The sequence below is a fragment of the Castor canadensis genome, chromosome 1, assembly GCF_047511655.1.
Source record: "Castor canadensis chromosome 1, mCasCan1.hap1v2, whole genome shotgun sequence".
Taxonomy (NCBI): domain Eukaryota; kingdom Metazoa; phylum Chordata; class Mammalia; order Rodentia; family Castoridae; genus Castor; species Castor canadensis.
Window position 1 is genome coordinate 20,852,384 of NC_133386.1, and position 23,806 is coordinate 20,876,189.

Consider the following 23,806-nt stretch of genomic DNA (forward strand, 5'->3'; position numbering starts at 1 on the left):
TTTCTTCCCTTCTTTTCCTCCTCCCTTGGTCTCCTCTACCAGTGAGAATGGGCATTCTGAGTCCATCACCGCCCTCACATTCTCAGTGACACCTGTCAGCACTGCCATTCATGGAAGCAGACCACTGCATAATCAATGTCAGCTCTTGGGTATCAGGCCTATATTTCTGGGCATTAATTTCTTAACAACTAAAAGTACTTTTGGCTCTGTGTCAAGTCCAGTCCAGTATTTGGACTGAGAAAGCACACAGAATTCGTAAAGTCTTGTCCCTGACTGATAAATACGATCAACTCTCACTGAGGGACACGGGGCAGTGTCTGACGCCACAGCTTCTCGCTGCATTCACTGTGAGTTCGCAGGCCCTTGCTGTGCTGTGACAGGGTGAGTTTTTCCTAAACCATGGGATAACAGCTCAGAAAATCAGGAAGCCTGGGTTTTAAGTCCAGTTTGACCACTAACTGCCTGGTGAATCTAGCTTAGTTACTTAACCTTTCAGCCACAACTTACTGCTAAGATCTAACAACATAACTTATATGAAAACTATAATGTACAATGTAATAAATTATTATCTTGCACCAAATTATTCTTTGTGTGAACTCTCCAAGGATTAATAGTCCTAGATCCTGACTACAATAGATCTTTTATAATCAGTCAGTACATGCTCATTTCTCACTTTTATACACATATCAATTCTAATGAAGCAAAATTTGACATTGAGCTTGAGATGGAGAAGGGAAGGAGTCATTGTGAAACTTTCCAAAACTCTGCATTTTTTTCTCCCCTTCTCACTTCTCACCTGTTTTTAAATAAGTAACTAATGAATGCCTTTTTCTTCATATACTCTTAAAAAAGAGAAGTATGACAAAGTTCTCACCATAGAATCGGTGAAGGATAAGCTGATTTTCTACACTACACTGCCACTGTGAAGGTAGCAATGGTGTTGGGGACACACAGATTGTCTCCAGTGATTACCATCACAAGCAGCTTTGATGGCATGAAGCCACATCCCAGGGGCAATACCTCAGGAAGCAGAGCCTGGAAAAAACTGAGGCCTTCCTAAACTGCTATTGGTGAAAGTAACGGGCAAACATTGCCCTTGTCGAGTGCCTGCTTCTAAGTCCTCCAACCAACCAGAGGACAGTTTCATGAATCAGCCACCAAATGACTAAGTCCCTTGCAAGTCCCAGACATAACAAAGAGGCAAGAATACAGGTAAAGTGCACGGGGAAAACAAGTAAAGTCACCTAAACACGGAAAGAACCTTGGGAAAGACAACCAGAACTTCATGGCAATCCAGCACCATCCATTGTCCATCAAATGGCCTAATTCAAAATAAAACAAGCAAATAGTTGTCCATGTGACAAATACTTATGGATGTTCTTCTCATCTGTAGACAAGAAGCCACTTACAAGCCATGCAACTTTGGGCAAGTTACAAGGGCTTTCTGCTGCTCTTTGTTTATCTGTCAAAAGCTCAGGTGGCAGATGTTTAATCAAAGCTGGTATTACCATTTATACCACACGCATGACGTTAGTGTTTCCTACTGTCCAAGAAGTGCCATAAACGTTCTACAATGCCTGAAAGGTCTTAGTAAAAGAATAAGCACTTTTATGCTTATTCTGACGTGACATAAATTGTTCTGTAAAGCTGGCTGAGAACATGAAAGCATGTAGGGCCAATTCATAGATATGTCCAAGACCCAAGTTCACTAACAGGATGATCTGCAGGGACATATCCCCATCCAAAATCATTCACAGGCGCTCTACCACTCGAGTCATTCCCCAACTCTTTTTGCTTTGGTTATTTTTGAAATAGGGATGTGCTTTATGCCTGGGCTGGCCTGGACTGCAATCTTCCTATGTATGCTTCCCACATAGCTGGGGTAACAAGTGTGAGCTGCCACACCAGCTATCTGTTGAGATGAAGTCTCTTGAACTTTTTACCAAGCTGGCCTCCAACGGCAATCCTCCCAAACTCTGCCTTCTGGTGCACCAATATGCACTATGGGAAAGAAGCATGTAACTGCCTTTCTAAAAGCAGCTCGGCGATACGGATTAGAGAATGTAGGACAGTGTTCCATTCTAGGATTACAGGAGTAAGCCACCATGCCTGGCCTAAAGCCCTTTTTTTCTTAAACACACACAGAAACAACAACTCAATTTCTTTCCTCTGTTTCCACATTTCAGATAAACGCTGATATCAATCAGTAAAAATTATGTCTTATCCATGTGTCCCCTTCTTCCAGCACTCTATCACACCACCACCAGGATTGGTGCTATTGGATGCTGCCATTTGTTTCCCTAAAGAACACACACACCTGTAGCATACACATAAGGGGGAGATATGGTCTGTGAATCTTCCACTGGACAGAGCAAAGGAAGGTGCCCAGGCTCCTATAGGGAATACATCCAAGACTGTGGTTCAAGACTTATGCAATCGGGCACAGTGGTGCATGCCTATAATCCCAGCACTCAGGAACACTAAGTCTTCAAGGAGAGTCTGGATATACAGTGAGACCCCGCCCCAAAACAAAACAAAAACAAACAAAAAGCCTCATACATACAACACACTCCCACACTAACCACACATATGACCAGTCACTACAAATGCTACACATTCCTGAAAAACTTAGGAACAGGAAAAAGATGTAAGGCCTGAAGGAGCCAACCTATGCTGAAGAGGAAGTGCCATTGACAGCCTTACAAAGTATACCTGCATCAGAATGATGACTCTGTACTCTGTCCTGTACAAAGGGATGAGAAGAAACTGTCTTTTATAAAGAACCAGACAGTGCATAATTTAGACCTTGGTGGGCTGGTGGTCTCTGTTGAAACTACTCACTTCCATTGTAATGTGAAAGCAGCTGTAAACAAATGAGCCAACTGGAAAACAACTGGGTTCTAATAAAACTTTATTTCATGGACATCAACATTTGAATTTCATAAAAATGAGTATTCCTTTGTTGCCAACTATTCTTTGTAACCACTTAGAAATGTAAAAACTACTCTTAAATCATGGGCCACATAAAAACAGGCAGAACAGTAACATGTTCTTAGATAAAACTAGTAAGCGTTGCTATGTGCTAAGAGAATTTTACTGACTTAGAAGTATTATTTACATGCATTATTTCTTTATAGTAACACTTTAAGGTATTATTATATTTACACCTCTATATTACAAGTGAAGAGACACAGAGGTGGCATAACAAGGGAAAAGCAAAACCAGGATCTGATACCACAAAATCTGGTTCCAAATCCATGTTCTCAATATCTGTGCTATACTGAAACTAAAATGGGGGCATACACCCGTAACATGTAGGAAAGGAAATACTTAATCACTACAGGTGGAGTGTGAAATATTTAACAACTTTGCAAAGAGGGCAATCAGACATAAAACACATTGAAATGAATTCAAACATGCATTGTTCTCAAGTTTAAAGCATGCCTGGTGTTTTTGTGTTACAGGCTGTGAACATGGGATATACTCTGTGGAAAATTCTGGAAATGTCAGAAGTCATCTTTTAATAAAAATAAAAATGAATTCATCCTGACAGTTAACCTCTTATTTAGATTTTTAAATCTTTGCCAAGACTTATTTGTAGAGACTTCTCTGACAGACAGAATACAGTTTAATAACTCAATTTGACAAATATTTGGTGAATACCATCTTTGTGCTGGGTCCTGAAGAAATGCCAAGTTCAGGTCACACTCCCCATTCACAACACAGGGTTTCCATAGTTTTCCAATAAACATAAGATGTATAAATGAACAATCCCCAACTTGGAAGACAGATAAAGCTTGGGTCCAATTTTAATTTGTACAGTCGGACACCATGCAAAAGTAAAGTGTTCACTTTAAAATGACTATGATGGGATGCTGAGTTTTCCATACTGTATCATTATTAAAAGTAAACACAAATAAATGGGAAAAAATATTAAAATTTTTCTTAATTAAAGGCAACATGATACCAGCCTAGAAGACAGATACTGCAGGTCTGGTTGTCCAACTCTCATCCCTTTCCACCAGTACTTCTTTACCTGCTCCAAGCCCCAGTTCTAATCCTCCTATTTTAACAAGAGGAACTGACATTAATACTTGCTGGTGGACAGTACTGCTGCTGGACTTAAGAGCACCAGAGCAAAGAAGCAAGTGTTATCATAATATGAAGGGAGGACCTGCAAACACCTACACGTGAGGAAGCCACATTTGGAGAATCAGCAGCTCTGCAGGCTGAAGGGAGCAGCCAGTGCTCAGCTCCAGCCAAGTGTGGCCATGTGGGAATTGAGGCTACTACAGACAGAACTTCCAGGTTTTCCAAAGAGGCTGGATAACTGAATTTGCATGTGTAATCTTCCAACACTGTAGTTCCCAAGAACATCATGCCAGCAAATAAGTCTTGTCTACAGGAATGACAGGTCACAGGGTGACTGATAAGCTGTCACTGGGTATTCTAGTTGCAAATGGTGATGGGACAAGAATTTTTGGCTTAATTATAAATAACAAATATATATCAGTAAGCTAATTGATATATTTTTCTCAATGCTAGAGAGAAAAAGAGAACCACATACAAGTGAAATATAGGATCAGTCAATAGTGAGTCCCTTGAGGAATCAGTAAACTCTGGATAGGCCACGCCCATCACAGTCACAAATGCAGGACCATGGATCACTGCATGATATATGGTCTATAATAATAGACCAAAGAAAATGAACCATTCCTGGTTCCTTGCCTTTCACTGACTCTCTACTCTAAGCCATCATCAAGCACTGTCCTCTGCCTCCCACAACACATCCAAACATGACCAGTGACCACTTGCCATCACCCTCACTGCCCCAACTCTACTCCAAACTGCCACCAGAGTCCCTTGCCTGAACTCCAGCACCAGGCTGACGGACCTCTGTGTTTCTATGTAAGAGCCAGCATAGTTGAATTTCAGTGTGCAGATCATATCCTGTCATTTCCCTGCTGTAACCTAATGAACTCCTCTCACAGGCAAAGCCAGTCCACACTGCAAATAACTGCCTCTGATGACAGTGTAGCTCTCTCTCTTCCCCCACACTACTCCCACATCACCATTTTCCATCCTAAGCCATGTTTCTCAGCATTACAGTAGTACTAGCAATAGGAATAACAAAAATCTGTAAAAGATTGAATAGGAAAATAATATTTAGTAAGTGCAGTTTGGGTGAAATGCTAACTGGTTTTTACCAATAATAAACAAGCATGAAGTAGAACGTGGACTTGGGTTTTTCCATGGGAAGATTGACCAGTGCCTACTGTGTCCTACACTGTTTGCATGCTGGGGTAGGCAGACAAGGGCAGGCTTCACCTTAAGGCTCAGAATCTAAACAAAGGGAAATAAAAACAGCACCCAGGCAACTGCTGAGCACAGGAAGGGGGACATAAGAACTTGCTCTGTCCAGGCAAAGCTGTGCAAAGCAACAGATACAGTACTATCTTATGACTTACCTAAACCCATCATAAATAATCACGTTAGAACTGCTTGTGTAAAATAAATAGTGAAAAGATTAACAGTTTTGAAATGCTTTCAGAATTAACAAGTCTGATATAACAAGTCTGTTATTAATTTATGTCCTGTCTATTTCCAAAAGGGAATTTGAGGCAGTCTATTCAACTCGGTAACTATTCCCACTGTTCTCTAGTGTGAGGGAGGTGTAAATATGTAGAGATATATGCAAAAAATACAAAGACAGCAAATATACCATCATGTATTTGAGTAATTCAGAAATGATGCCCCAGCATCTTATAATCTGATAAGTGTCAGTTTTATTCTCATATTCTCTCTCTCTCTCTCTCTCTCTCTCTCTCTCTCTCTCTCACACACACACACACACACACACACACACACACATTTTCTTCAAGGAGTTGGTTAATTTAAAAATTTTGAAAGGGAGCTTGCACCTATTATCCTAGCTACATGGGAGACTGAAATCAGGAAGATATCATTTTAAGGCCAGCCTTATTTTGGAGACCCCATGTCCAAAACAAGCAGAACCAAAATGGACTAGAGGTGTGGCTCAAGCAGTAGAGTGCCTACTTTACAAGCACAAAGCCCTGAGTTCAAACTCCAACCCATCATTTAAAAAAAAAAATCAAAAGGAGAGCTGGGTGTGGTGGCATACACCTGTAATCCCAACACTCAGAAAGAGCAGGAGTTTGAGGCCAGCCTGGGCTATATAGCAAGACCCAGCAATCAAGTATAAATAAATAAACAAATCTCAAAAAGAAATAAATAGTTTAATATTTCAAAATCTTTTTAACTTACAAACTCCAAATACCGGCACTAACAAAAACATATAGCATCCGTTTTGTTTGGTTCTTGCAATTCTCTATCTTCTTTAAAATCCATTCTGCATCAGGAAACACTACACACAATGTCATCTCAGCTAACTAGAATGTCTACATGCAAATACATTGTTTAAGTATTTTACTACACAATATTATACTTTTTCTCTTGGAGATGCAGTTAAAATTAGTTGAAATTTTTTTCTTTGGATTTCTTCTATGGCCTTTTTTTTAGTGTCTAAATGTGATTGTATAAAATAAACAATATTTTTTTTAAAGAATAGTATCTCTAGATTAGGCAACATGAAAAAATCCGGTTCACGTGGATTTCATGCATGACTTAATTGAGTGAACCGTGTGATCCTCTTCTGGTTCAAATCCACGGTGAAAGATGAAAACAGGTGCTTTTGACTGAGAGTTGGAAGCAAAATGAGGTGCTGAAGAGATGCTCCCGAGGCCCTCGCCCACCACAAAGGAGAAAAGTAGGACGTGACTCAGTCACACAGTGAGTACAGGGCTCAGAGCCACTCTCTTTAACACATCACGGTGTCAGCACAACGGGACTTTTTTGGGGATTTGAACTCGGGACTTCCTTCCCACTTGCTAGGCAAGTGTTGTACAATGTCCCCGATCCTTTTTGTACTTAACTTTTGGATAGGATCCTATTTTTGTTCAGGGCTGGCCTCAGGCAGGAATCCTCCTATCTATGACTCTTGTGTAGCTGGGATTACAGTTGTACACCACTATCGCCAGGTTTTTTTTTATTGTTGTTGAGATGGAGTCTTGCTAACTTTTTTCCCCAGGCTGGCCTTGAATCATAATCCTCCCCAAGACAAGTTCTTAAGGATTTAAAAAGATTCCATTTAGATGTTTGCTTGGAGGGAGAGAGGGATAGAAGAAAAGGAAGAGAGGAGAGAAAGACAAGCAAAACAGATGACTCAAGCAATTACTGACTAGTGCATGTTAACTACAGAGCGATGATTTACAATGTTCACACTGAAATCAAATCAATGGCATGCATCTGCCTTAAAACTACAACATACAAAACAAATTTTTTTTAAAAACCACATTAAACCAAGTAATACCCTTCAGGGAATCTTAAGTCACACAGACAAGTACTAGAATGTTTACCTTGATTTAAGTTAGAGAAGAAACTGGTACAATAATGATAAAAACTGGAATGAAGCCAGGCACCAGTGGCTCACACGTGTAATCCTAGCTCCTCAGGAGGCTCGTAATTCAAAGCCAGCTCTGCCAATTAGTTTGTGAGACCCTATGTTGAAAAGGCTCAACACAAAAAAGGGCTGGTGGGGTGGCTCAAGCAGTAGACTGCCAGCCTAGGAAGTGTGAGACCCTGAGTTCAAATCCCAGAGCCACAAAAAAAAAAAAAAAAGCAGGATGATAAGGAACCCTGTCTGGGACCCAGATAGTTAGGGCCAGAGAAAGGGTACCTGTACAGCCTGTGCATAAATAACAAGGAGAGGTCCACAGGCGAATCCATCCCAGCAATGTGCACACTAAGCAAGGTCTGCACTCGGTACAAAATACAGCTCACTCCAGGTACCACAACCAGCAAAGCAGTGGAAATGTTTGAAGAACACAGTTCCTCAAAAAATAGGCTTCCATGTGTGGGGAATGGCATTGCTGACAGTAATATAATAAATAAGGTGATAATTTCCTCAAGAAAGGAGAGGCACCTGCCTCAGTCCTCCCTCCCGGTAATGCAGCTCCTTAAAAACATCAGAGGCCAGTCATTTTGGTGAGGAGTTAAGTAAACTGGGTGTCCACAGTCACAATGCCAGGCAAACACAGCAACAGTTCAGATGGTGGACGGGGACATCCCAAGGCACATCTGTGCACCCGTCTGTCTGTCTCCCAAGGAGACAAGCAGTCACTGTTCTTTCACTACTTTATTGCATTTTTGTGTGATATTCTGTCTTCTGCCAACTGCCTGTGTGCACCCAGTGTGATATGCATGCTCAAAAAAATTTTATTTTCCCCGTATCCAACAGTGGTACCAGGCAATGTTTTCTAAGTATTTGTTTTTATGTCCCCAACAGATAACACCAAAATTAACAGGATTGGATACCCTTAAGTCAGTTCCCCTCGTGGCTGATGGACAGCTTTGTGTAGCAAGTACAACTGAAAGCTTCCTAGGGCAGGAACAGCAGAAAATGGATGCACACATTGTCTCCCTGCTGTATACAACAAAGAGCTTCTTCCCCAACCCACCACCTCATCTGCATCCTCCCTTTATAGCTCACTGGCCACTCACCTAGGCCTACACATCTGGTACCTAGAGATGGTGAGGCCACACGGGGCTCCGTGGAAAAGCACATGGCAGATGGCTGTGTCCTCCTTTCTAGGTGAAAGGTGAAGTCACCTCCTCTCAGCAGATCAATCCCAAAACTGATGGTCAATTGCAAACACTCAAGAGACACTACCAAATGTCTTCCATAATTACAGATACCAATAGGCTCTATCAAAACAATTTATTAAGTTCTGAATATGTACAACACATTAAATAATAAAGTGTTTTAACTTTAACTAGATGAAATTCATTTTGTATCATTTTGGGACAAAAAAACCAAATTTTTAAAAACCAAATCATACCAGTGGCTCACATCTGTAATCCTAGCTACTTAAGAGGCTGAGATCAGGAGAATCTGTTTAAAGATAGCCCAGGCCAAAAAAAAAAAAAAAAAATTAGGGGGACCCCCCCCCCATCTCAACAGAAAAAGGCTAGGCATGGAGGCACACACCTGTCATGCCAGCTACAGTGGGAGTCAAAAAACAGAAGAATCCTCGTCTGGCCGGCCTGAGCAAAAAGCAAGGACTCCATCTCCAGCACAACCAGAGCAAAAGGGGCTGGAGGCGTGGCTCAAGCAGTAGAGTGCCCTGTGCAGCAAGCAAGAAGCCCTGAGTTCCAACCCCAGTATCACCAAAAAAGAAAAATCAAATGGATTTCAATATTTTTTAAAAATCAAATGGAGTTAAAACAAACAAATAAAACAATAAAATAAAGAAGCTTACATAGGACTGCTAAAACACCTGGAAGCAAGTGCACAAGAATCTGGAGTACATTGCATGCCTTGCTTTTTAGAGGTATTAGTGAATAGACAAAAACTGAAATTTCTTTTTATAAAAAAAACCATCTGAATGGGTATGACTCCTAAACTCCTAAACCAAAGGTTGAGTTTCCATATGCATATTTACGAAATAAGCCATCAGCAGACCTGACAAGAAACTCAACTCAAACCCCTACTCATCACCACACAGGGAAGCCCACAGTCTCCCTCTCAGCACAGACAGAACTGAACACCACCAATGCACAGCGCTGGGGTTGCTTGTATCATTCTTCACAAACGGCCCTGCACATCTTCCCTGCTCCTATTTTGTGACCATCAACTTCCAACACACAAAAAGTAGAAAACACCAGGACACTTTCGGCTACACCCCACTGGGCCCAAAAGAAGCACATCTGAACAGCGCTTCGTAGGGAAACCTGTGAAAAATGCTTCACAGACTTCCTCTCTTATGTTCTGTCAACTTAAATTTCAAGTTTGGAATTGTAGCATATAAAACTTGGCTCATCTTTGTTTTAGAAAAGGCAAAAGCAGATATTCGCCTGAATTAAAGTTTAGCATTTTTAAGACTGCATATTCCCCCCATAACCTTTAGCTGTTAAACCTCCTTTGAGAATTGCCTCACTGAACTGATAAAAAAAAAAAAAGCACAACTGCAGATGAGCAGTTCTGAAGGTTGGCCAAAGAAAATGCAGGCTCAAAGTCAGAGCAAATTTCTCAACAGCAAAGCAATGAGGCTTTCACTGGCTCCCTTGGGAAACCAGCCTGCTTCCAAACCAGAGGCTCTGAAAATTAGAGGGTGCAAAACGTTCAAGAAAGTGGGCTTGATGAGCTGATGCTTTTTCCCATTTCTGTCTTAAAATATATTTGCAGCAGAGTCCAGGGATGTCACAAGCTAGGGCTGCCCCCTGGGATTTTATTTAGCACTGCTAAGCAATTACGATCTCCCGTTATGTTTCACGACAATACCCCAATATTTCTTGGCAATATGAGGCAGGTAATAATGATCAAGTATGTTTTACAGCTAAAGGAAAGAAAACAAAGTGACATAAAAATGTGACTAATGATTTGCCTGAGGTCATAAATACACGAGCAGCATACCCAGAAAGAAGTGTTCAATACCTCTTAGCTCCTTCACGTCATCTTATTTTTCAAAATTCCAGATCCATAATTTGCTCTACTCCTTATTACTTCTCAGAATATCCAAACTCTAAAGCACATAGCCTCTGTGACATATTAGGCAAGTGTGAGGCCCTGAGTTCAAACCCCAGTAATGACAAAAATACCTAAATAATAATATAAGCCAGGCGTTGGAGGCTCACAAGTGTAATTCTAGCTTCTTGGGAGGCTGACATCAGAAGGACTGCAGTTCCAAGCTAGTCTAGGCAAAAAGTTCTTGAAACCCCATCTTAACCAATAACCGGTATGAATGGTGTGTACCTGTCATCCCAACACCGGTGGGAAGAGTGAAATAGCAGGATGGTAGTTCAGGCCAGTCAGGGCAAAAAGTGAGACCCTATCTGCACAATAACCAGAGCAAAAAGGGCTGGAGGCTTGACTCAAGCAGGAGAGGGCCTGCCTCGCAAGTGTGAAGTCCTAAGATCAAATCCCCAGTTGGGGGGGTGAAAGGGTATTGAGAAAAAAAGAAAGTATGTATTAGACCCAAATGATTATTTAACAATTGTTCCAGCACAACTCCCATGAAAGCAGCTGAACAGGTAGTTTGCAAAGCAGGATTCATTTTTATTTTTTGGAAATAAATGCAGCAAAGGTCCTGAGCTACTGAATTCATTCTCATGAAATCACTAATCACACTATTTTACACTCATATCCATGCTTTTCTCCTCTCTCTTCCCCATACAATCATCTCAGGCTGGACATATAGTATTAGGCATATTAAACATATGTTTGTGTCATTGTCACTCATTATTCATAGCCAATAAACACTCACTGGGTGTTTACTAAACACCAAACATTGTACCAATGAACAAAACAGTCTCTGTACCCCTGAAGCTTGCCACTCCATAGGAAAGGATGGCTATAATTCACTTAAATTGGAAGTTTTCAAAGGGAACACTTTATACACAGCATATCTACCCTAGTCTGTGAGCTGGGAAAAGGGAGCCTTCAGAAAGTGAAATTTAAGCTCCAGCAGGAAAAAAAAAAAAAAAAATGAGCAGGAGTTGGCAAGAAAAAGATGGAGGAGGAAGGAAGTGTGTGGGGAGAGACCATGGAAGGCCCATCAGGTTTGGGGCACAGATGATATGGCTGTAGCACAATGGGGGAGCAAAAGCAAAATGAAAAGAAGTTAGGAATAGGTGAGGAGTAACTACCTAGGGCCTTACAGCCAATGTAGGTCAAATATCACACTGTATATCTTAAATACCTACAATGTCAATTTAAAAAGAAACTGAAAAGGACAACAGGCAACTAGTGAAAAAACTTACAGAAGAGAATGAAGTAATTAAGCTTACCCTTTGAGATCACTCTAGCTACTCTTGTCAAAAATAGCAAAGGGGCTGGGTGCAGTAGCTCATACCTGTAATCCTAGCTACCTAGGAGTCACAGATAGGGAGGATCACAATTCAAGGCCAGCCAGGCAAAAGTTTGGTAGACTCCATCTCAATCAATAAAAAGCTGAGCATAGTGGCACGTACCTGTCATTCCAGCTACTCAAGAAGCATAAACTGGAGAATCTGTGGTCCAGGTCAGCCCAGACATAAACGCAAGACACTATTCCTATAACAACTAAAGCAAAAAAGGCTGGAGGCATGACTTGAGGGTAGAGAGCCTTTCCAGCAAACATGAGGCTCTGAGTTCAAACCCCAATACATCAAATAAATAGATAAACAAACAAAATGAAAGGGAGGTGAAGGAGGAGAAACGTGAAAGGAAGAACTGGCTAGCAGATGGTTACAGTAGCCCACATGCTCAAAGACAACTTTCCAAATAGGCAAAGCAGTGACTGTCAGCCAAGTAACAAGAGTCTGTTGCAAAGACTTTGCGTAACTCATTTAGCACGGAGGGGACCCTGAAGATGTTCCAACTAGCTGAAAGGAGAATGAAACACTTGTTTGCATGCAAAAAGGGAAAACTGAAAATCGAATTACAAAAGATGGGAAAACTGTCTATCCAAAGCGCAGCATTCAGTTGCAGTTTTTATGACTAAGACTCCTTTGCCTTGTATCTACTTTCTACAACTGTTACACAGTTACAAAATAGCTCAAAAATAATGAAAGGCAGAAAAAACCCAAATGATTGAACCAGACAGGAAACTTGATAGTGTTTCTTGCCCATTTTAAGTTTTTTCACAAGTTTCTCTAACACAGATAAACAGCAGCATGGAAAAGAAAGGAGTCAGTGAAGAGGGAGAGGAGACAATTTGGAGGACATGTAGGTGTTGGAATTACAAGATTTGGTAATCCTGGGACAAATAATTTATGTGGGATTAAAGCCCCCATTTATACTACAAAATAATACATATATTATAATTGCCCACATCTAAATAACAAGTTCATTTAATAAACTATTGTGGTACTATTAGATTTTGTATTATTTGGGTCTTTTCAAAGATATCAATAACTCACCATAAAAACTAAAAACTGTCTTTTTCACCATTCTTTCTCAATTGTCAGCTGTATTATCCTACATACCCCCTTCCATGTTTTAGTGAGCAGCCTACTTCCCTTCATTCTCAAAAACAGGCACAGAACCAACCGACCCCTCAAATGTTCCCTCAACTCAGGTCCACAAAGAATACTGTGTTTTCAAAATGACCTTCAAAATGACCGTGAAGGCAATTCTTCCCTGATGAAAAAACTAAACTGCTAAAAACTACAGCTGCTTCACTTGTTAATCTGGACAATGACCCTGTTTCCCTCAACAGATAATCCTATCCACATGAGTACACACAACACCGCTGGGACATTCTCCAGACCCTCTGTTGCTAAAACAATGTTGCTCAGAATAGAGCCACAGCCGACAGAAGTTGTGGACACTGTGACATCTAAAACACACAGATTGGGGGCTGGTGGTGTGGCTCAAGTAGTAGAGTGCCTGCCTAGCAAGCATGAGGCCATGAGTTCAAACCCCAGTACCACCAAAAAAATAATAAAAAAATAAAATAAAATACATACATTACATACACCTGTAGAATAAAGCAATTTAAAATTTATCCAGAGCCAGGTGCCAGTGACTCACGCCTGTAATCCTCATTATACATGAGGCAAAGATCAGGAGGATTGTGGTTCAAAGCTAGCCTGGGCAAATAGTTCCATGAGACCCTATCTTGAAAAACCCTTCACAAAAATAGGGCTGGTGGAGTGACTCAAGGTGAAGGCCCTGAGTTCAAGCCCCCAGTACCATAAGAAAAAAAAAATTATCCAGAAATACCTACCTCTGCTTTGGAATATCCTTTACATAAAATCCCCAAATGTGGAGCACCTCTGCTAGTGTTATTCTGCACATTCTTAACTCCTGCCAGTCACTTTGTACACTCCTTACAGAATTCCTTTCACATCCTCAGAGGCACCACAGCATAGCCCTCACCAAAACTTGTAAAAGCTGAGAAATAGTGAAAGAAATATTAGAAAGCTGTAAGAAATACAGCTGTAAGTATTAGAATGTGGACCAAAGTTGTCTTCTTCTTTTTTCTCTCTTTTTTTTGTTTTAAGGGATGCACAGGCTGGTCTCGAACTCTGAGGCTCAAGCAATCCTCTTGCCTCAGCTTTCTGCGTGGCTGGGACTATAGCTGTGGCCCACTACACCTGACTTAAGGGATCCAGGACAATTTTTAAATTGTGCTGCTGCTTAAGGTAACCTTAAAACATCTTCATTTTTCCTCAAAGAACTACTAGTGTTTATTTCCCTTGTCTTTACAACTTTCTTAAACAGGAAATCACAGAGAATAACCTAATTAAAATAGCTGTCAGACTGTTTCAAATACCATAATGGTGTTTGTTCAAGAAAACTTATTTTTCGTCTTCTTACAGTGAGGTCCTACAATTGATGAAATGGAAGACTCTCTGTCCATCTCAGGCTTAGTGGACAAAACCCCAACTTCTATACGCAATGAGTGTAATCATCCTTGAGAACAAATGTGCTCTACCCCTAAAGCAAAATATTGATACAAGCCCTGATTGTGGTTAGAAAGGCCAAGAAAGAACAGATCTTTGGGGGTGGGGAAAAAGAACAGACACACGAAAAGAGCCACAGGGCAGAGAAACTTCATGAGCCACACACACAAGAAGGAAAAGCCCTGCCTGAGTGATGGCGCAGGATAGAGAGGCTGTGTGAATAATAATTTGGTTTTATCTAGGCAAAATGATACCATCATCTCACTTAACTCCGTGAACATGAAACTTTCCCAATGTAGCCAGGATTCACAGATTCAATCGAAAGGAGCAAACTGTTGGCTTAACCATCTGGAGAATGCTAGGTAAATGAATGAGCCTTACACAATTGTTCACATCGCAATTCCCAAGAAGAGCATTTTGGAGGAGAATAAAGAAGAAATGTTAGTCACATGCACTTCCAATCAAACTCCACCAACAGAACAAGACATCTCAATAACCAGAGGGTGCAAAAGTCTGCTTACCTTAGAAAACCGGGCATTTATCCATTTGGTAAAGGTTTTCTTCTGCACGTCATTGTGTTCATCTGCAGGGGGAAGGAGAGACAGGGACAGATGAGTGCTGGCACAGGGAGTAAGTGAACTCACCATCTGCATCCCGGGGAGTAAAACTGTCCTATTATTAGTAGTCATGAAGCCCAATAATGCGTGGCTAATGAAGAATTCTTTGACTCATCATCAAAGCCAACAGCTACAACAGAGCGAGGCCTGGGCACCTCGCCCCAGGGACCTGGCCGTCTCCTCTAGCCCATGTGCATCACTGCAGCCAGAAATTCAGGTTTGTGGGACAGAATCAGAACCACACCTGCTATTACACATACTACTCTCACTTGCACTTTAAGTGGAATTTCAAGCATGATAAAAATGTCAACATGTCCAAAGAAAACAGCGGAAGTTATCCAGTAAAAACTGAGGATGGCATGACATCCAGAACAGAAAGAACTGTAAGGTGTATAGTAGTCAGCTCTGTACCCACTTTCCTGTAAGCAGACTAACACGGGATTGGCATGATTTTGATCTATACAAACATTTCACAGGGAGAGAAATCAGAACAGTTTAAAAAATATTGTCAGCTTTGGTTTGGATGACCAATTCATCATTCAAACCACACCACATGGAAATTGACCTAAAGAACCCTACTTCTTGAAAGTGGCCCGAGTGTCTGAATTAGGCATACGAGGTCATATGCCATAATAAAAAGAGCAAAGGGCTTTAGAACCCAATAGACCCACCCCACTTTGGTATGACCTTGGGCAGGTCATCGCAACGCCTCCCAGCCCCATGGGCTTCACCTGGAAAGTGAAGATAAATTTTACCCCATTGTGGAAAACATTCCAGAAGGAACTGGTGTGCAGCTCACTGTTATTCTGATTATTATCAAAAATGTAACCAAATATCCATTTTTCCTAGTTTGTTACTTCCGGTCACGCACTCTTTGCCTATGCTCCAGTTTCTACTAAAACTAGTGACGAAGTCATTGCTAGCATGTTAACGATCCCTAAGTCATTCTGAAAGCTAAGGAACATCTGCATCAGTGCAGAAAGCTGTGGGTCACTTCGTATGTCCCTACTGACGACTCCTCTCCCACTCCCAGCCCCCACAGGTGCTCCCACTCATGACAGCCAAATAATAATCACAGAGGTGGCCCAGGACCTCTGCTGTCCGTGCACCCCCAATGCAAAGAGGCCTGTTACATGTAAATACAGACCTGCTCACAAATCTAAACAGTATCATTACAAATTCACCTGCCACCTGGCCAAGGCTACAGTTGGCATGCTCAACGTCTCCCAAAGGTCCATGTGTGACAGGCTCTGAGGTCACTGGTGGTGGCCCTGGAAGGGGATTGGAGACACCCTCCCCTCCCCCAACCCCCACCTCCTTCCTTCCCTGGCCATGAGGTGAGCGGTTTGCTCTGCCACACTCCCTGTCATTGCCATCTGGCGTCCCATGCAGAGGCCCAAATCCATGGGCTCCATCAATCATGGGCCGGAAGCCTCACAACTGTGAGCCAAAACAAACTTTTTCTCTCGGAAGTTAATTATCTCAGGTAGTTCACATAGTAATAAAAAGCTGACGGCCACATCTAGTTTGTGATAACTGTGTTCTTTATTCACTTTGGGAAGGAGGGTTTGTAATTAAAAGGTCATCCCTGTAATAAATATAGCAGCAGCTCTCCAAAAGAGTGCCCTATAACAGATGCATAAAGGTAATTGGAGACAGACCCCAAGACACAGAGGAAGCTGCTGGTATAACAAATACAACTGCTCTCTAAGAAACTTCTCGACATTAAGGTGCTGAGGGTGACCTTCCTCCCAGAAAGGACAGCCCCTCCTTCAGCCTGCATACCTTATCTGATCAATGCCACACTGGAGTCATTTATTAATGACTTGCTTACATTCCCTGAATATGCCAGCCTTTATCTTCTCACCCAAGGAGGAACAGAGCTAAGATTATAGCCAAAATACAGGGCTATCACCACCCAGCCTCACTAAAATGAATTTAATATTAAACATCTGTGTTCAGGGTACTTGGAAAATCCAATTATTTGTCCCACTGCCTTCCAAAGTATTTATTTTTTATAAACTTTGCCATATACATTATTCTGTAATCCTATGAATAAAAAATAGAAAGATCATAAATAAATATTACTAAGTTCTCAGAGTTTTATAAAATTAATAACATTTAAGGATTTTTGAGGTAGACTTGGTGGCTCATGTCTGCAATCCCAGCTACTCTGGAGGCAGAGATTGAGAGAATCTCAGATTGAGGCCAGCCCAGGCAAAAAATTATGGAGACCCCCCACCTCAACAAACAAGCCAGACATAGTGGTATACCTCTGTAATTCCAACTATGAGGGAGGGATAGGTAGGAGGATCATAAGTCTGAGGCTAGCCCCAGGCAAAAAGCGAGAGACCCTATCTGAAAAGTAACTAAAGCGAAAAAGGGCTGGAGTCGTGGCTTGGGAGGTAGAGCACCTGCCTGGCAAGCACAAGGCCCTGAGTTCAAATCCCGACTCTATCAAGGAAAAAGGAAAAAGAAGAATTTTGATGACAAAAATGGAAAAGTCCTAATTTCTTAGCATACATATTTTCAAAGCATTTAACTTTCTTATTTCAAAAACGTACTAAAATATTTAATACGATGTAGAGTTTTCTCTGCAGAGTGGACAAATAACTGAGTACCTATCACCTCATGAAATGCCAAGTAAGGTCTTCCCATCTTATCACATATGCAATGAGATCAAATTTAATAGAACTCCCCAAAGAGACATGTCTATAAAAATTAATAGGGTACTATTTCTAAAATAGTCTGTAATCTTTGAGTCAAATCAACATGTGAATGTGTCGAAGTAACTGCTATGAAATAAAGCTTTTGCCTGTCATAGATAAATTGTCTAACTTCCAAATATTCAAAAATGCTCCAAAATGTATAAGCACCCTTCTGTGTTCATTTTCTTGATACAGTTACAGCCAAGGGAAAAATGTTCATATTTCAATAACCCTGTAGTTTGCCTTTCTCTCTCTCTTTCTCTCTCTCTCTCTCTCTCTCTCATGCGCGTGCACACACTCTTCTTATGATCTACAGACAAGAGCTCAGTAAAAGAAGTCACCTGTGGCTTTTCCGTTATAAGACTGAAAGTGTAAAAAAGTGGAAGAGTCATCAGTAGCACAGAGCTGGGTCCACACCACGGTAAAGGCAGACGACCTTGACAGAGCCTTCTCCATCGGGAAGGTGAAAGGACAAGCAAACAGTAGTGGAGTGGCCAAAGATCTGCGATGCTATTGTGATCCTTTTGCCTTTCTAGAAATTTAGAGAACTTCAACAGACTCAAACTATAGCAACTCTCATGATCAAGCCAATTAGTTATTTTAACTTCTCCAAAACAAAAATGTGTAGGCATGAGACACAAACTTACAAATAACTAAAGTCTTTATGTGTGTGTCAGACACACGGGAATAACATGCACTCCACGCGTGCCTCCTCCTCTAAAAGTGAGCTTTCAGGCTTCCAAATGGAAACACGTGTTCTTTGATCTAGATTTTAGAAAACTGTGTCATTTCTGAAAACCTTCGCTGGCTTGGCAAATCTTGCCCGTTAATGACCATTCTCCATTAGGAGGAGAAACACGGGACTGACGTAGAGAAGAAAAATGCACTAAACCCCTTAAGGCTGCTTTTCCAAATTCTTCCTCTAAGTATTTCGCTCTTCTTAAAATGCTTCTGACATGTTCACACAGATCCGAGCTTCAGCTGCTGCCCGGCCTGGAACTTGACTGCTGAGACAGGGAAGCAAAATAAAGCAGGAAACATCCACAAGAGTGCTGGATACACCTTCCAGAAGTTGCTTTGAAAATGTTTTCACTTCGCCAGCTCAAGACACATTATCTAAAATTCTTTTAGCTGAACTTAGCTGCGAACCTCAACTTAAATCCTAAGCCAGAAATGCAGCAAGGAAATTAGGATTGTTTTCCGAGGACTCTGCAAGCATGGAGAAAACAGTATCATCCACACATCTTTTGAAGCAATTTAAGAGTGTGCAGTTGGTTGGCACCGACCGATATGAGTTCCACAAAATGCAGCTATTCAAAAGAAGTGCTTAGACTTTAAGTCCAAACAGACATGGCTTGTTAGATGATTTAAAACTTGGACTGACTTTATTAAAGCCTCTTACACAAACACGAAATTTAACACACTCTAGAGTCAAGATTACTTCAGAAGCAATAAAAGGATCGCAGACCACACTCCCAATTCTTCTTTTTCTGGGCACAACACATGAATCACTTCCAATCCACATCTACCACAAGACCCAATAGCATCAAGCATCCTCCTCCTCCTCCTCCTTTCTTCTTCTTCCTCTTTTTCTTCCTCCTCTTTCTCCTCCTCTTCTTCCCTTTCTCTCTCTCTCTCTCTCTCTCTCTCTCTCTCTCTCTCTCTCTCTCTCTCTCTCTCTCTCCCTCCCTCCCTCCCTTCCTGACAGTACTAGAGTTTGAACTTGGGGCCTCACACTTACTAGAAAGGCACTCTACCACTTGAGCTATACCCCTGCCCCCATTCTACTCTCTTGCTTTTTATCGGTCTCTGAAAAAAACCAATTCATTTCTTCAAATAATATGTATTAAAATGTCATATGGAAGTCAAAAATATTAAACAATAATCTGAAAAATACTATAAACACATAGATGTACAAACAGCCAACAGGAGACAGGCTGCTTGCAAGCAGAGTGCTTTAGCTCCCTGAGTTTGCTTCAAGCTGGACACCCACAGTGGCTCATGCCTGTAATCACAGACTTGTGAGGCTGAAATTGGGAAGATCATTGTTCAGAGACCAGCCCAGCAGATTCATGAGACCCCCCCATGTCCAAAAATAACCAGAACAAAATGGACTGGAGGTGTGGCTCAAGTGGTAGAGCACCTGCTTTGCAAGAGCAAAGCCTTGAGCTCAGACCCCAGTCCCACAAAAAGAAAAAAGAATTTGTTTCAAAATCTAACATTCTCAGAGAACAACAACAATTAAAAAAAAAACACTAAGTGCACAAGAAATTTAGATAATGAGCATTTCAGATAATATTTCTATAAGTTTCCTTCATTTACACATTGAAGTTATTTAAGCTAAAAACTATATTTAAAACAAATGTAAATGTCAGACACAGTGGCTCATACCTGTAATCTCAGTTACTCAGGAGGCAGAGGCAGGAGGATTGCCAGTTCAAGACCAAAGCAGGCAAAAAAGTGGCAAGACCCAATCTCAAAAACAAAAACAAAAAAGAAGGGAGAGGAGTTTGGGTGAAGCTCACGTGGTAGAACAAGGCCTTGGGTTCAACCTCCAGTACGTGAAAGAAAAAAAAAGACACTTCACTCTATAGAAGCAAAATACAACGTGATGATCTCTTTAGGAGAGGGGGAGATGGATAATGGATGGAGTAAAAGGAAAAGGAAAATAATTCCACCTTTCAAAGAAAACGGCTGAAGCCCTTGGGCAGAAGTTAAAAGAACTGTCCAACGTCCCCTGCAGAGCCAGGCTACCTGGGTGCTGAGGTGTGTTCAGTGCCATTTCAGATAACAAGGGGTTTGAGAGAGTTAGCTTCATAGGAAAAAGGAGCCTTTAAAATATACCTTACAGGCCAAATGAAGTGAGGTTCATACAGAGGTGGACAAAGGGCACTCTAGACAGAATAAGGTAATCCACACCTGCCTCACTTCAGCCACACACCCAGCACCTGGCCAGAAAAAGAGCTAATAATATAACTGTGTACCTACAAGGAAAGTCAGTCAACGTCCAACAAAGCCAGAACTAGGCTAAGAAAATGCAAAAAAATGGAAAAGCGCGTTTCCAATCCTCATAAAAAAGGAAAACAGTGGAGTTACAAATGCAGACTCAAAAAACGATCCTGTAAGAAAATAAAGATTCTTTGAAAGAAAATCAACATCTCTGAGCAAACGGACGTTCTGCCAGCCTGACACTTCAGCTCTAAAACTCCTGGTAATTCTGGAGCCCTTGGGTTTCAGGACAGCCACAGCTCTGTCAGCATCTGGACTGCACTGAGAACTGACGTGGTTACAGACGGGAGGACTGTGTTCACTCTGGCTGGCATCAACCAGAACGACCAAAGCTCTTGACCCTCTAGCACAGAACCATCAAGTTCGAGGTATATTAGAAGAGGTAGGTATGACAGAGGCACAGGGCCAAGCCCCACCCTGACACCAGAGATGGCAGGGCTTATCCCAACATGAATTTCACTGTGCCATAAACCAAATCAGGACCCACGCCTCCTTATCCACTATCCTCCTCCTCTTAAGATCAACTTTTTCCAAAGACAGCCTTATTGAGATTTAATTCATATACTGTATGATTGACCACTTAAAGTTGACAATTCAATGGGGTGTGATATGACATTAATTTGTAAGCTGTGATAAAATATATGCATTGGTCCCCCCCATCTGTGGGGGATGCAATCCAAAACACTCAGTGGATGTCTGAAACCACAGAAAATACTGAATCCTATGTATATACTAGAGTTCTTTCCCATGCATCGCTATGGTACAGTTTAATATACAACAAGCACAGTAAGAAATAATAACAGTACAATGAAACAGAACAATTACAGCAATGCACTGTGATAAAAGTTATGTGAGTAGTGTCTGCCTGTGTCTGCCCCTCTCTCTCGGCCTCTTCCCCGCTCCCCATCTCTCTCCTTCTCCCAAAACACCTCATACTTTCACCTTTTCACTGAACAGAAAACAGAGGCGCTTTCCTGCTTCCTTTGGCAGATGTAATGACCATCATCCCTGCTCTTGTGCCTTGGGGCAATTATTAAGAAAAATTTGGGTCACTTGAGCACAAACAGATACTGCATCAGCTATCTGACAACCAAGCCTGCCGCTATGACTACTAACGAGAGGGTAGTGTATACAGCGTGGACAGGCTGCACAAAGGGAGAGGTCACGCCCTGGAGAGGACAGAGCAGGATGGCCTGGATACAGTACACTCCTCAGAGGAGCATGCAGCTTAAAACTTATGAACTGTTTACTTCTGGAATTTTCCAACTGGCATCACTATGTCATGGTTAACCTCAGTTAATTGAACCCGTAAGGGGAGAACTCATGTGTTACAAAATGTGTGATTTTACCCATTTTAAAGTGTACAGTTCAGAGGCATTAATGACATTTACATTGTTGTACAACCATCACCACCATTTCCAAAATGTTTTCATCATGCCACACAGAAACTCTGTGACCACTAAACAGTAACTCCTCAGAGCCCTGGGTAGCTCCCAATCTACTTCTGTGTATTTGTCTATTTTAGATATACTTATTCATGGCTTATTTCATGTAGCAAAACGTCCTCAACATTCATCCATGTCATAGCAGGAATCAGAACTTCAGTCCTTTTTAAGGCTGAATAATATTCCACTAGACTGATACACGTTTATCCATTCATCCAAAGATGGAACTGCTCCTGCATTTTGGCTATTGTGAACAAAGCTACAACAAACACTGGCATACAAGTACCTGTTCTGGTTCCTGTTTTCAGTTTCTTTGGGCTGTCATATGGTAATTCTACACCATATGTTAACATTTTTGGGAAACCGCCAAATTGTTTCCCATAGAAGCTGCACCATCTTATACTCCCACAATAAGGCATAACACTTCCAATTTCCCCAACATTAATTTATTTTCCTTTTTGCTCTTTACTTATTTATTTTTTAATTTGTGGTGCTAGGCATTGAACTCAAGGCCTTGTGTGTACTAGGTGGGTGCCTCTGAGCTACATCCCCAACCCTTCCTTTTGCTTTTTAAATTATAACCATCCTAGTAGGTATGCGGTAGCATGTCACTGTGGTTTCAGTTGGCATGTCCCTAATGAGTAATGATGCTGAAACTAAGATTGCCTTTTCAAAATGAAAAATCTAAGCCAAGTACGGTGGCTTGCAATCCCAGCACTTGTAAATTAGGGGTAAGAAGTTAGTAAATTCAAGGCCAGGCTAGGCTACATAGAAAGAACTTGTCTCAAAAACAAACAAATGACAACAAAAGAAAACACCAAAAAATTCAATGAAGAACCAGGCAAAACCATCACACTGGGAGATATCCTAAGGACCTTCCAAACTAGTTCACATTCAACAGCAAGTGACCCTAGAGAGGCTGGGGCACAGATACTTGTTTTGCACTTAATCCATACGATACTGAGAAAGGATTAATTTGACTCAAAAGAATTATTTTCAGAATCAGATGTAACCATTAATTGCTGAGCGTCTATGTACCTCTTACCTCTTCTCTTGAGTTGTTTTAAGCAATGTGTAGGAATTCAGGAGGTACATTTTCTTATCTCACTTTCTAGAGCTGCCAAGCTTAACTGGAAAAATCTGTAAGATTTATAGGCATCTGGCATTGTTTGAAGTGTTCTCTCTAGAAATACATTCTGGGAGAAAAAGATCTTAACATTTTAGATATCAGACCTATTATTCGTGTTGCAAACGTGACAGCAGAAGGACTCAACTTTCTGAGGTAGAAATTGTCAGCCTTCCCTGCAAACACTTCACTGAGAGTGAACATTTTTACTAAAATCACTTGAACAAAAAGGGGCTATTTAGGAGGAGCTGAATGAGTCACAGTGATGATGAGTCACTGTCATGGAAAGCCATAAAAAACTCATTTTTTTAGTGACTGATGAAAGGGTAAACTAATTCATGAAAGAAAATTCCTATGAAATTAGATTCCTCAAGCGATCATTATTCTAATTAAATAAACATCTATTATGTCCTGCAAACTTTCCACAGAAATCTC

The 23,806-nt window shown here is 41.2% G+C and overlaps 1 protein-coding gene and 1 non-coding gene across 7 annotated transcripts in view; one reads left to right on the forward strand and one right to left on the reverse strand.

Annotated features, from left to right (window-relative positions):
• Utrn (utrophin) overlaps positions 1 to 23,806 on the reverse strand; it is a 521,188-nt gene that overhangs the window by 366,231 nt on the left and 131,151 nt on the right. For all 6 annotated transcript variants that reach the window (XM_074072723.1, XM_074072717.1, XM_074072708.1 and 3 more), the window contains one exon: positions 14,988 to 15,049. In XM_074072723.1, the coding sequence (XP_073928824.1) occupies positions 14,988 to 15,049 (62 nt within the window). The remainder of the gene's footprint in view (positions 1 to 14,987; positions 15,050 to 23,806) is intronic.
• LOC141416567 (small nucleolar RNA SNORA15) lies at positions 3,796 to 3,918 on the forward strand. The gene has a single exon (XR_012441221.1). It is a non-coding gene; the product is annotated as a small nucleolar RNA SNORA15 (small nucleolar RNA).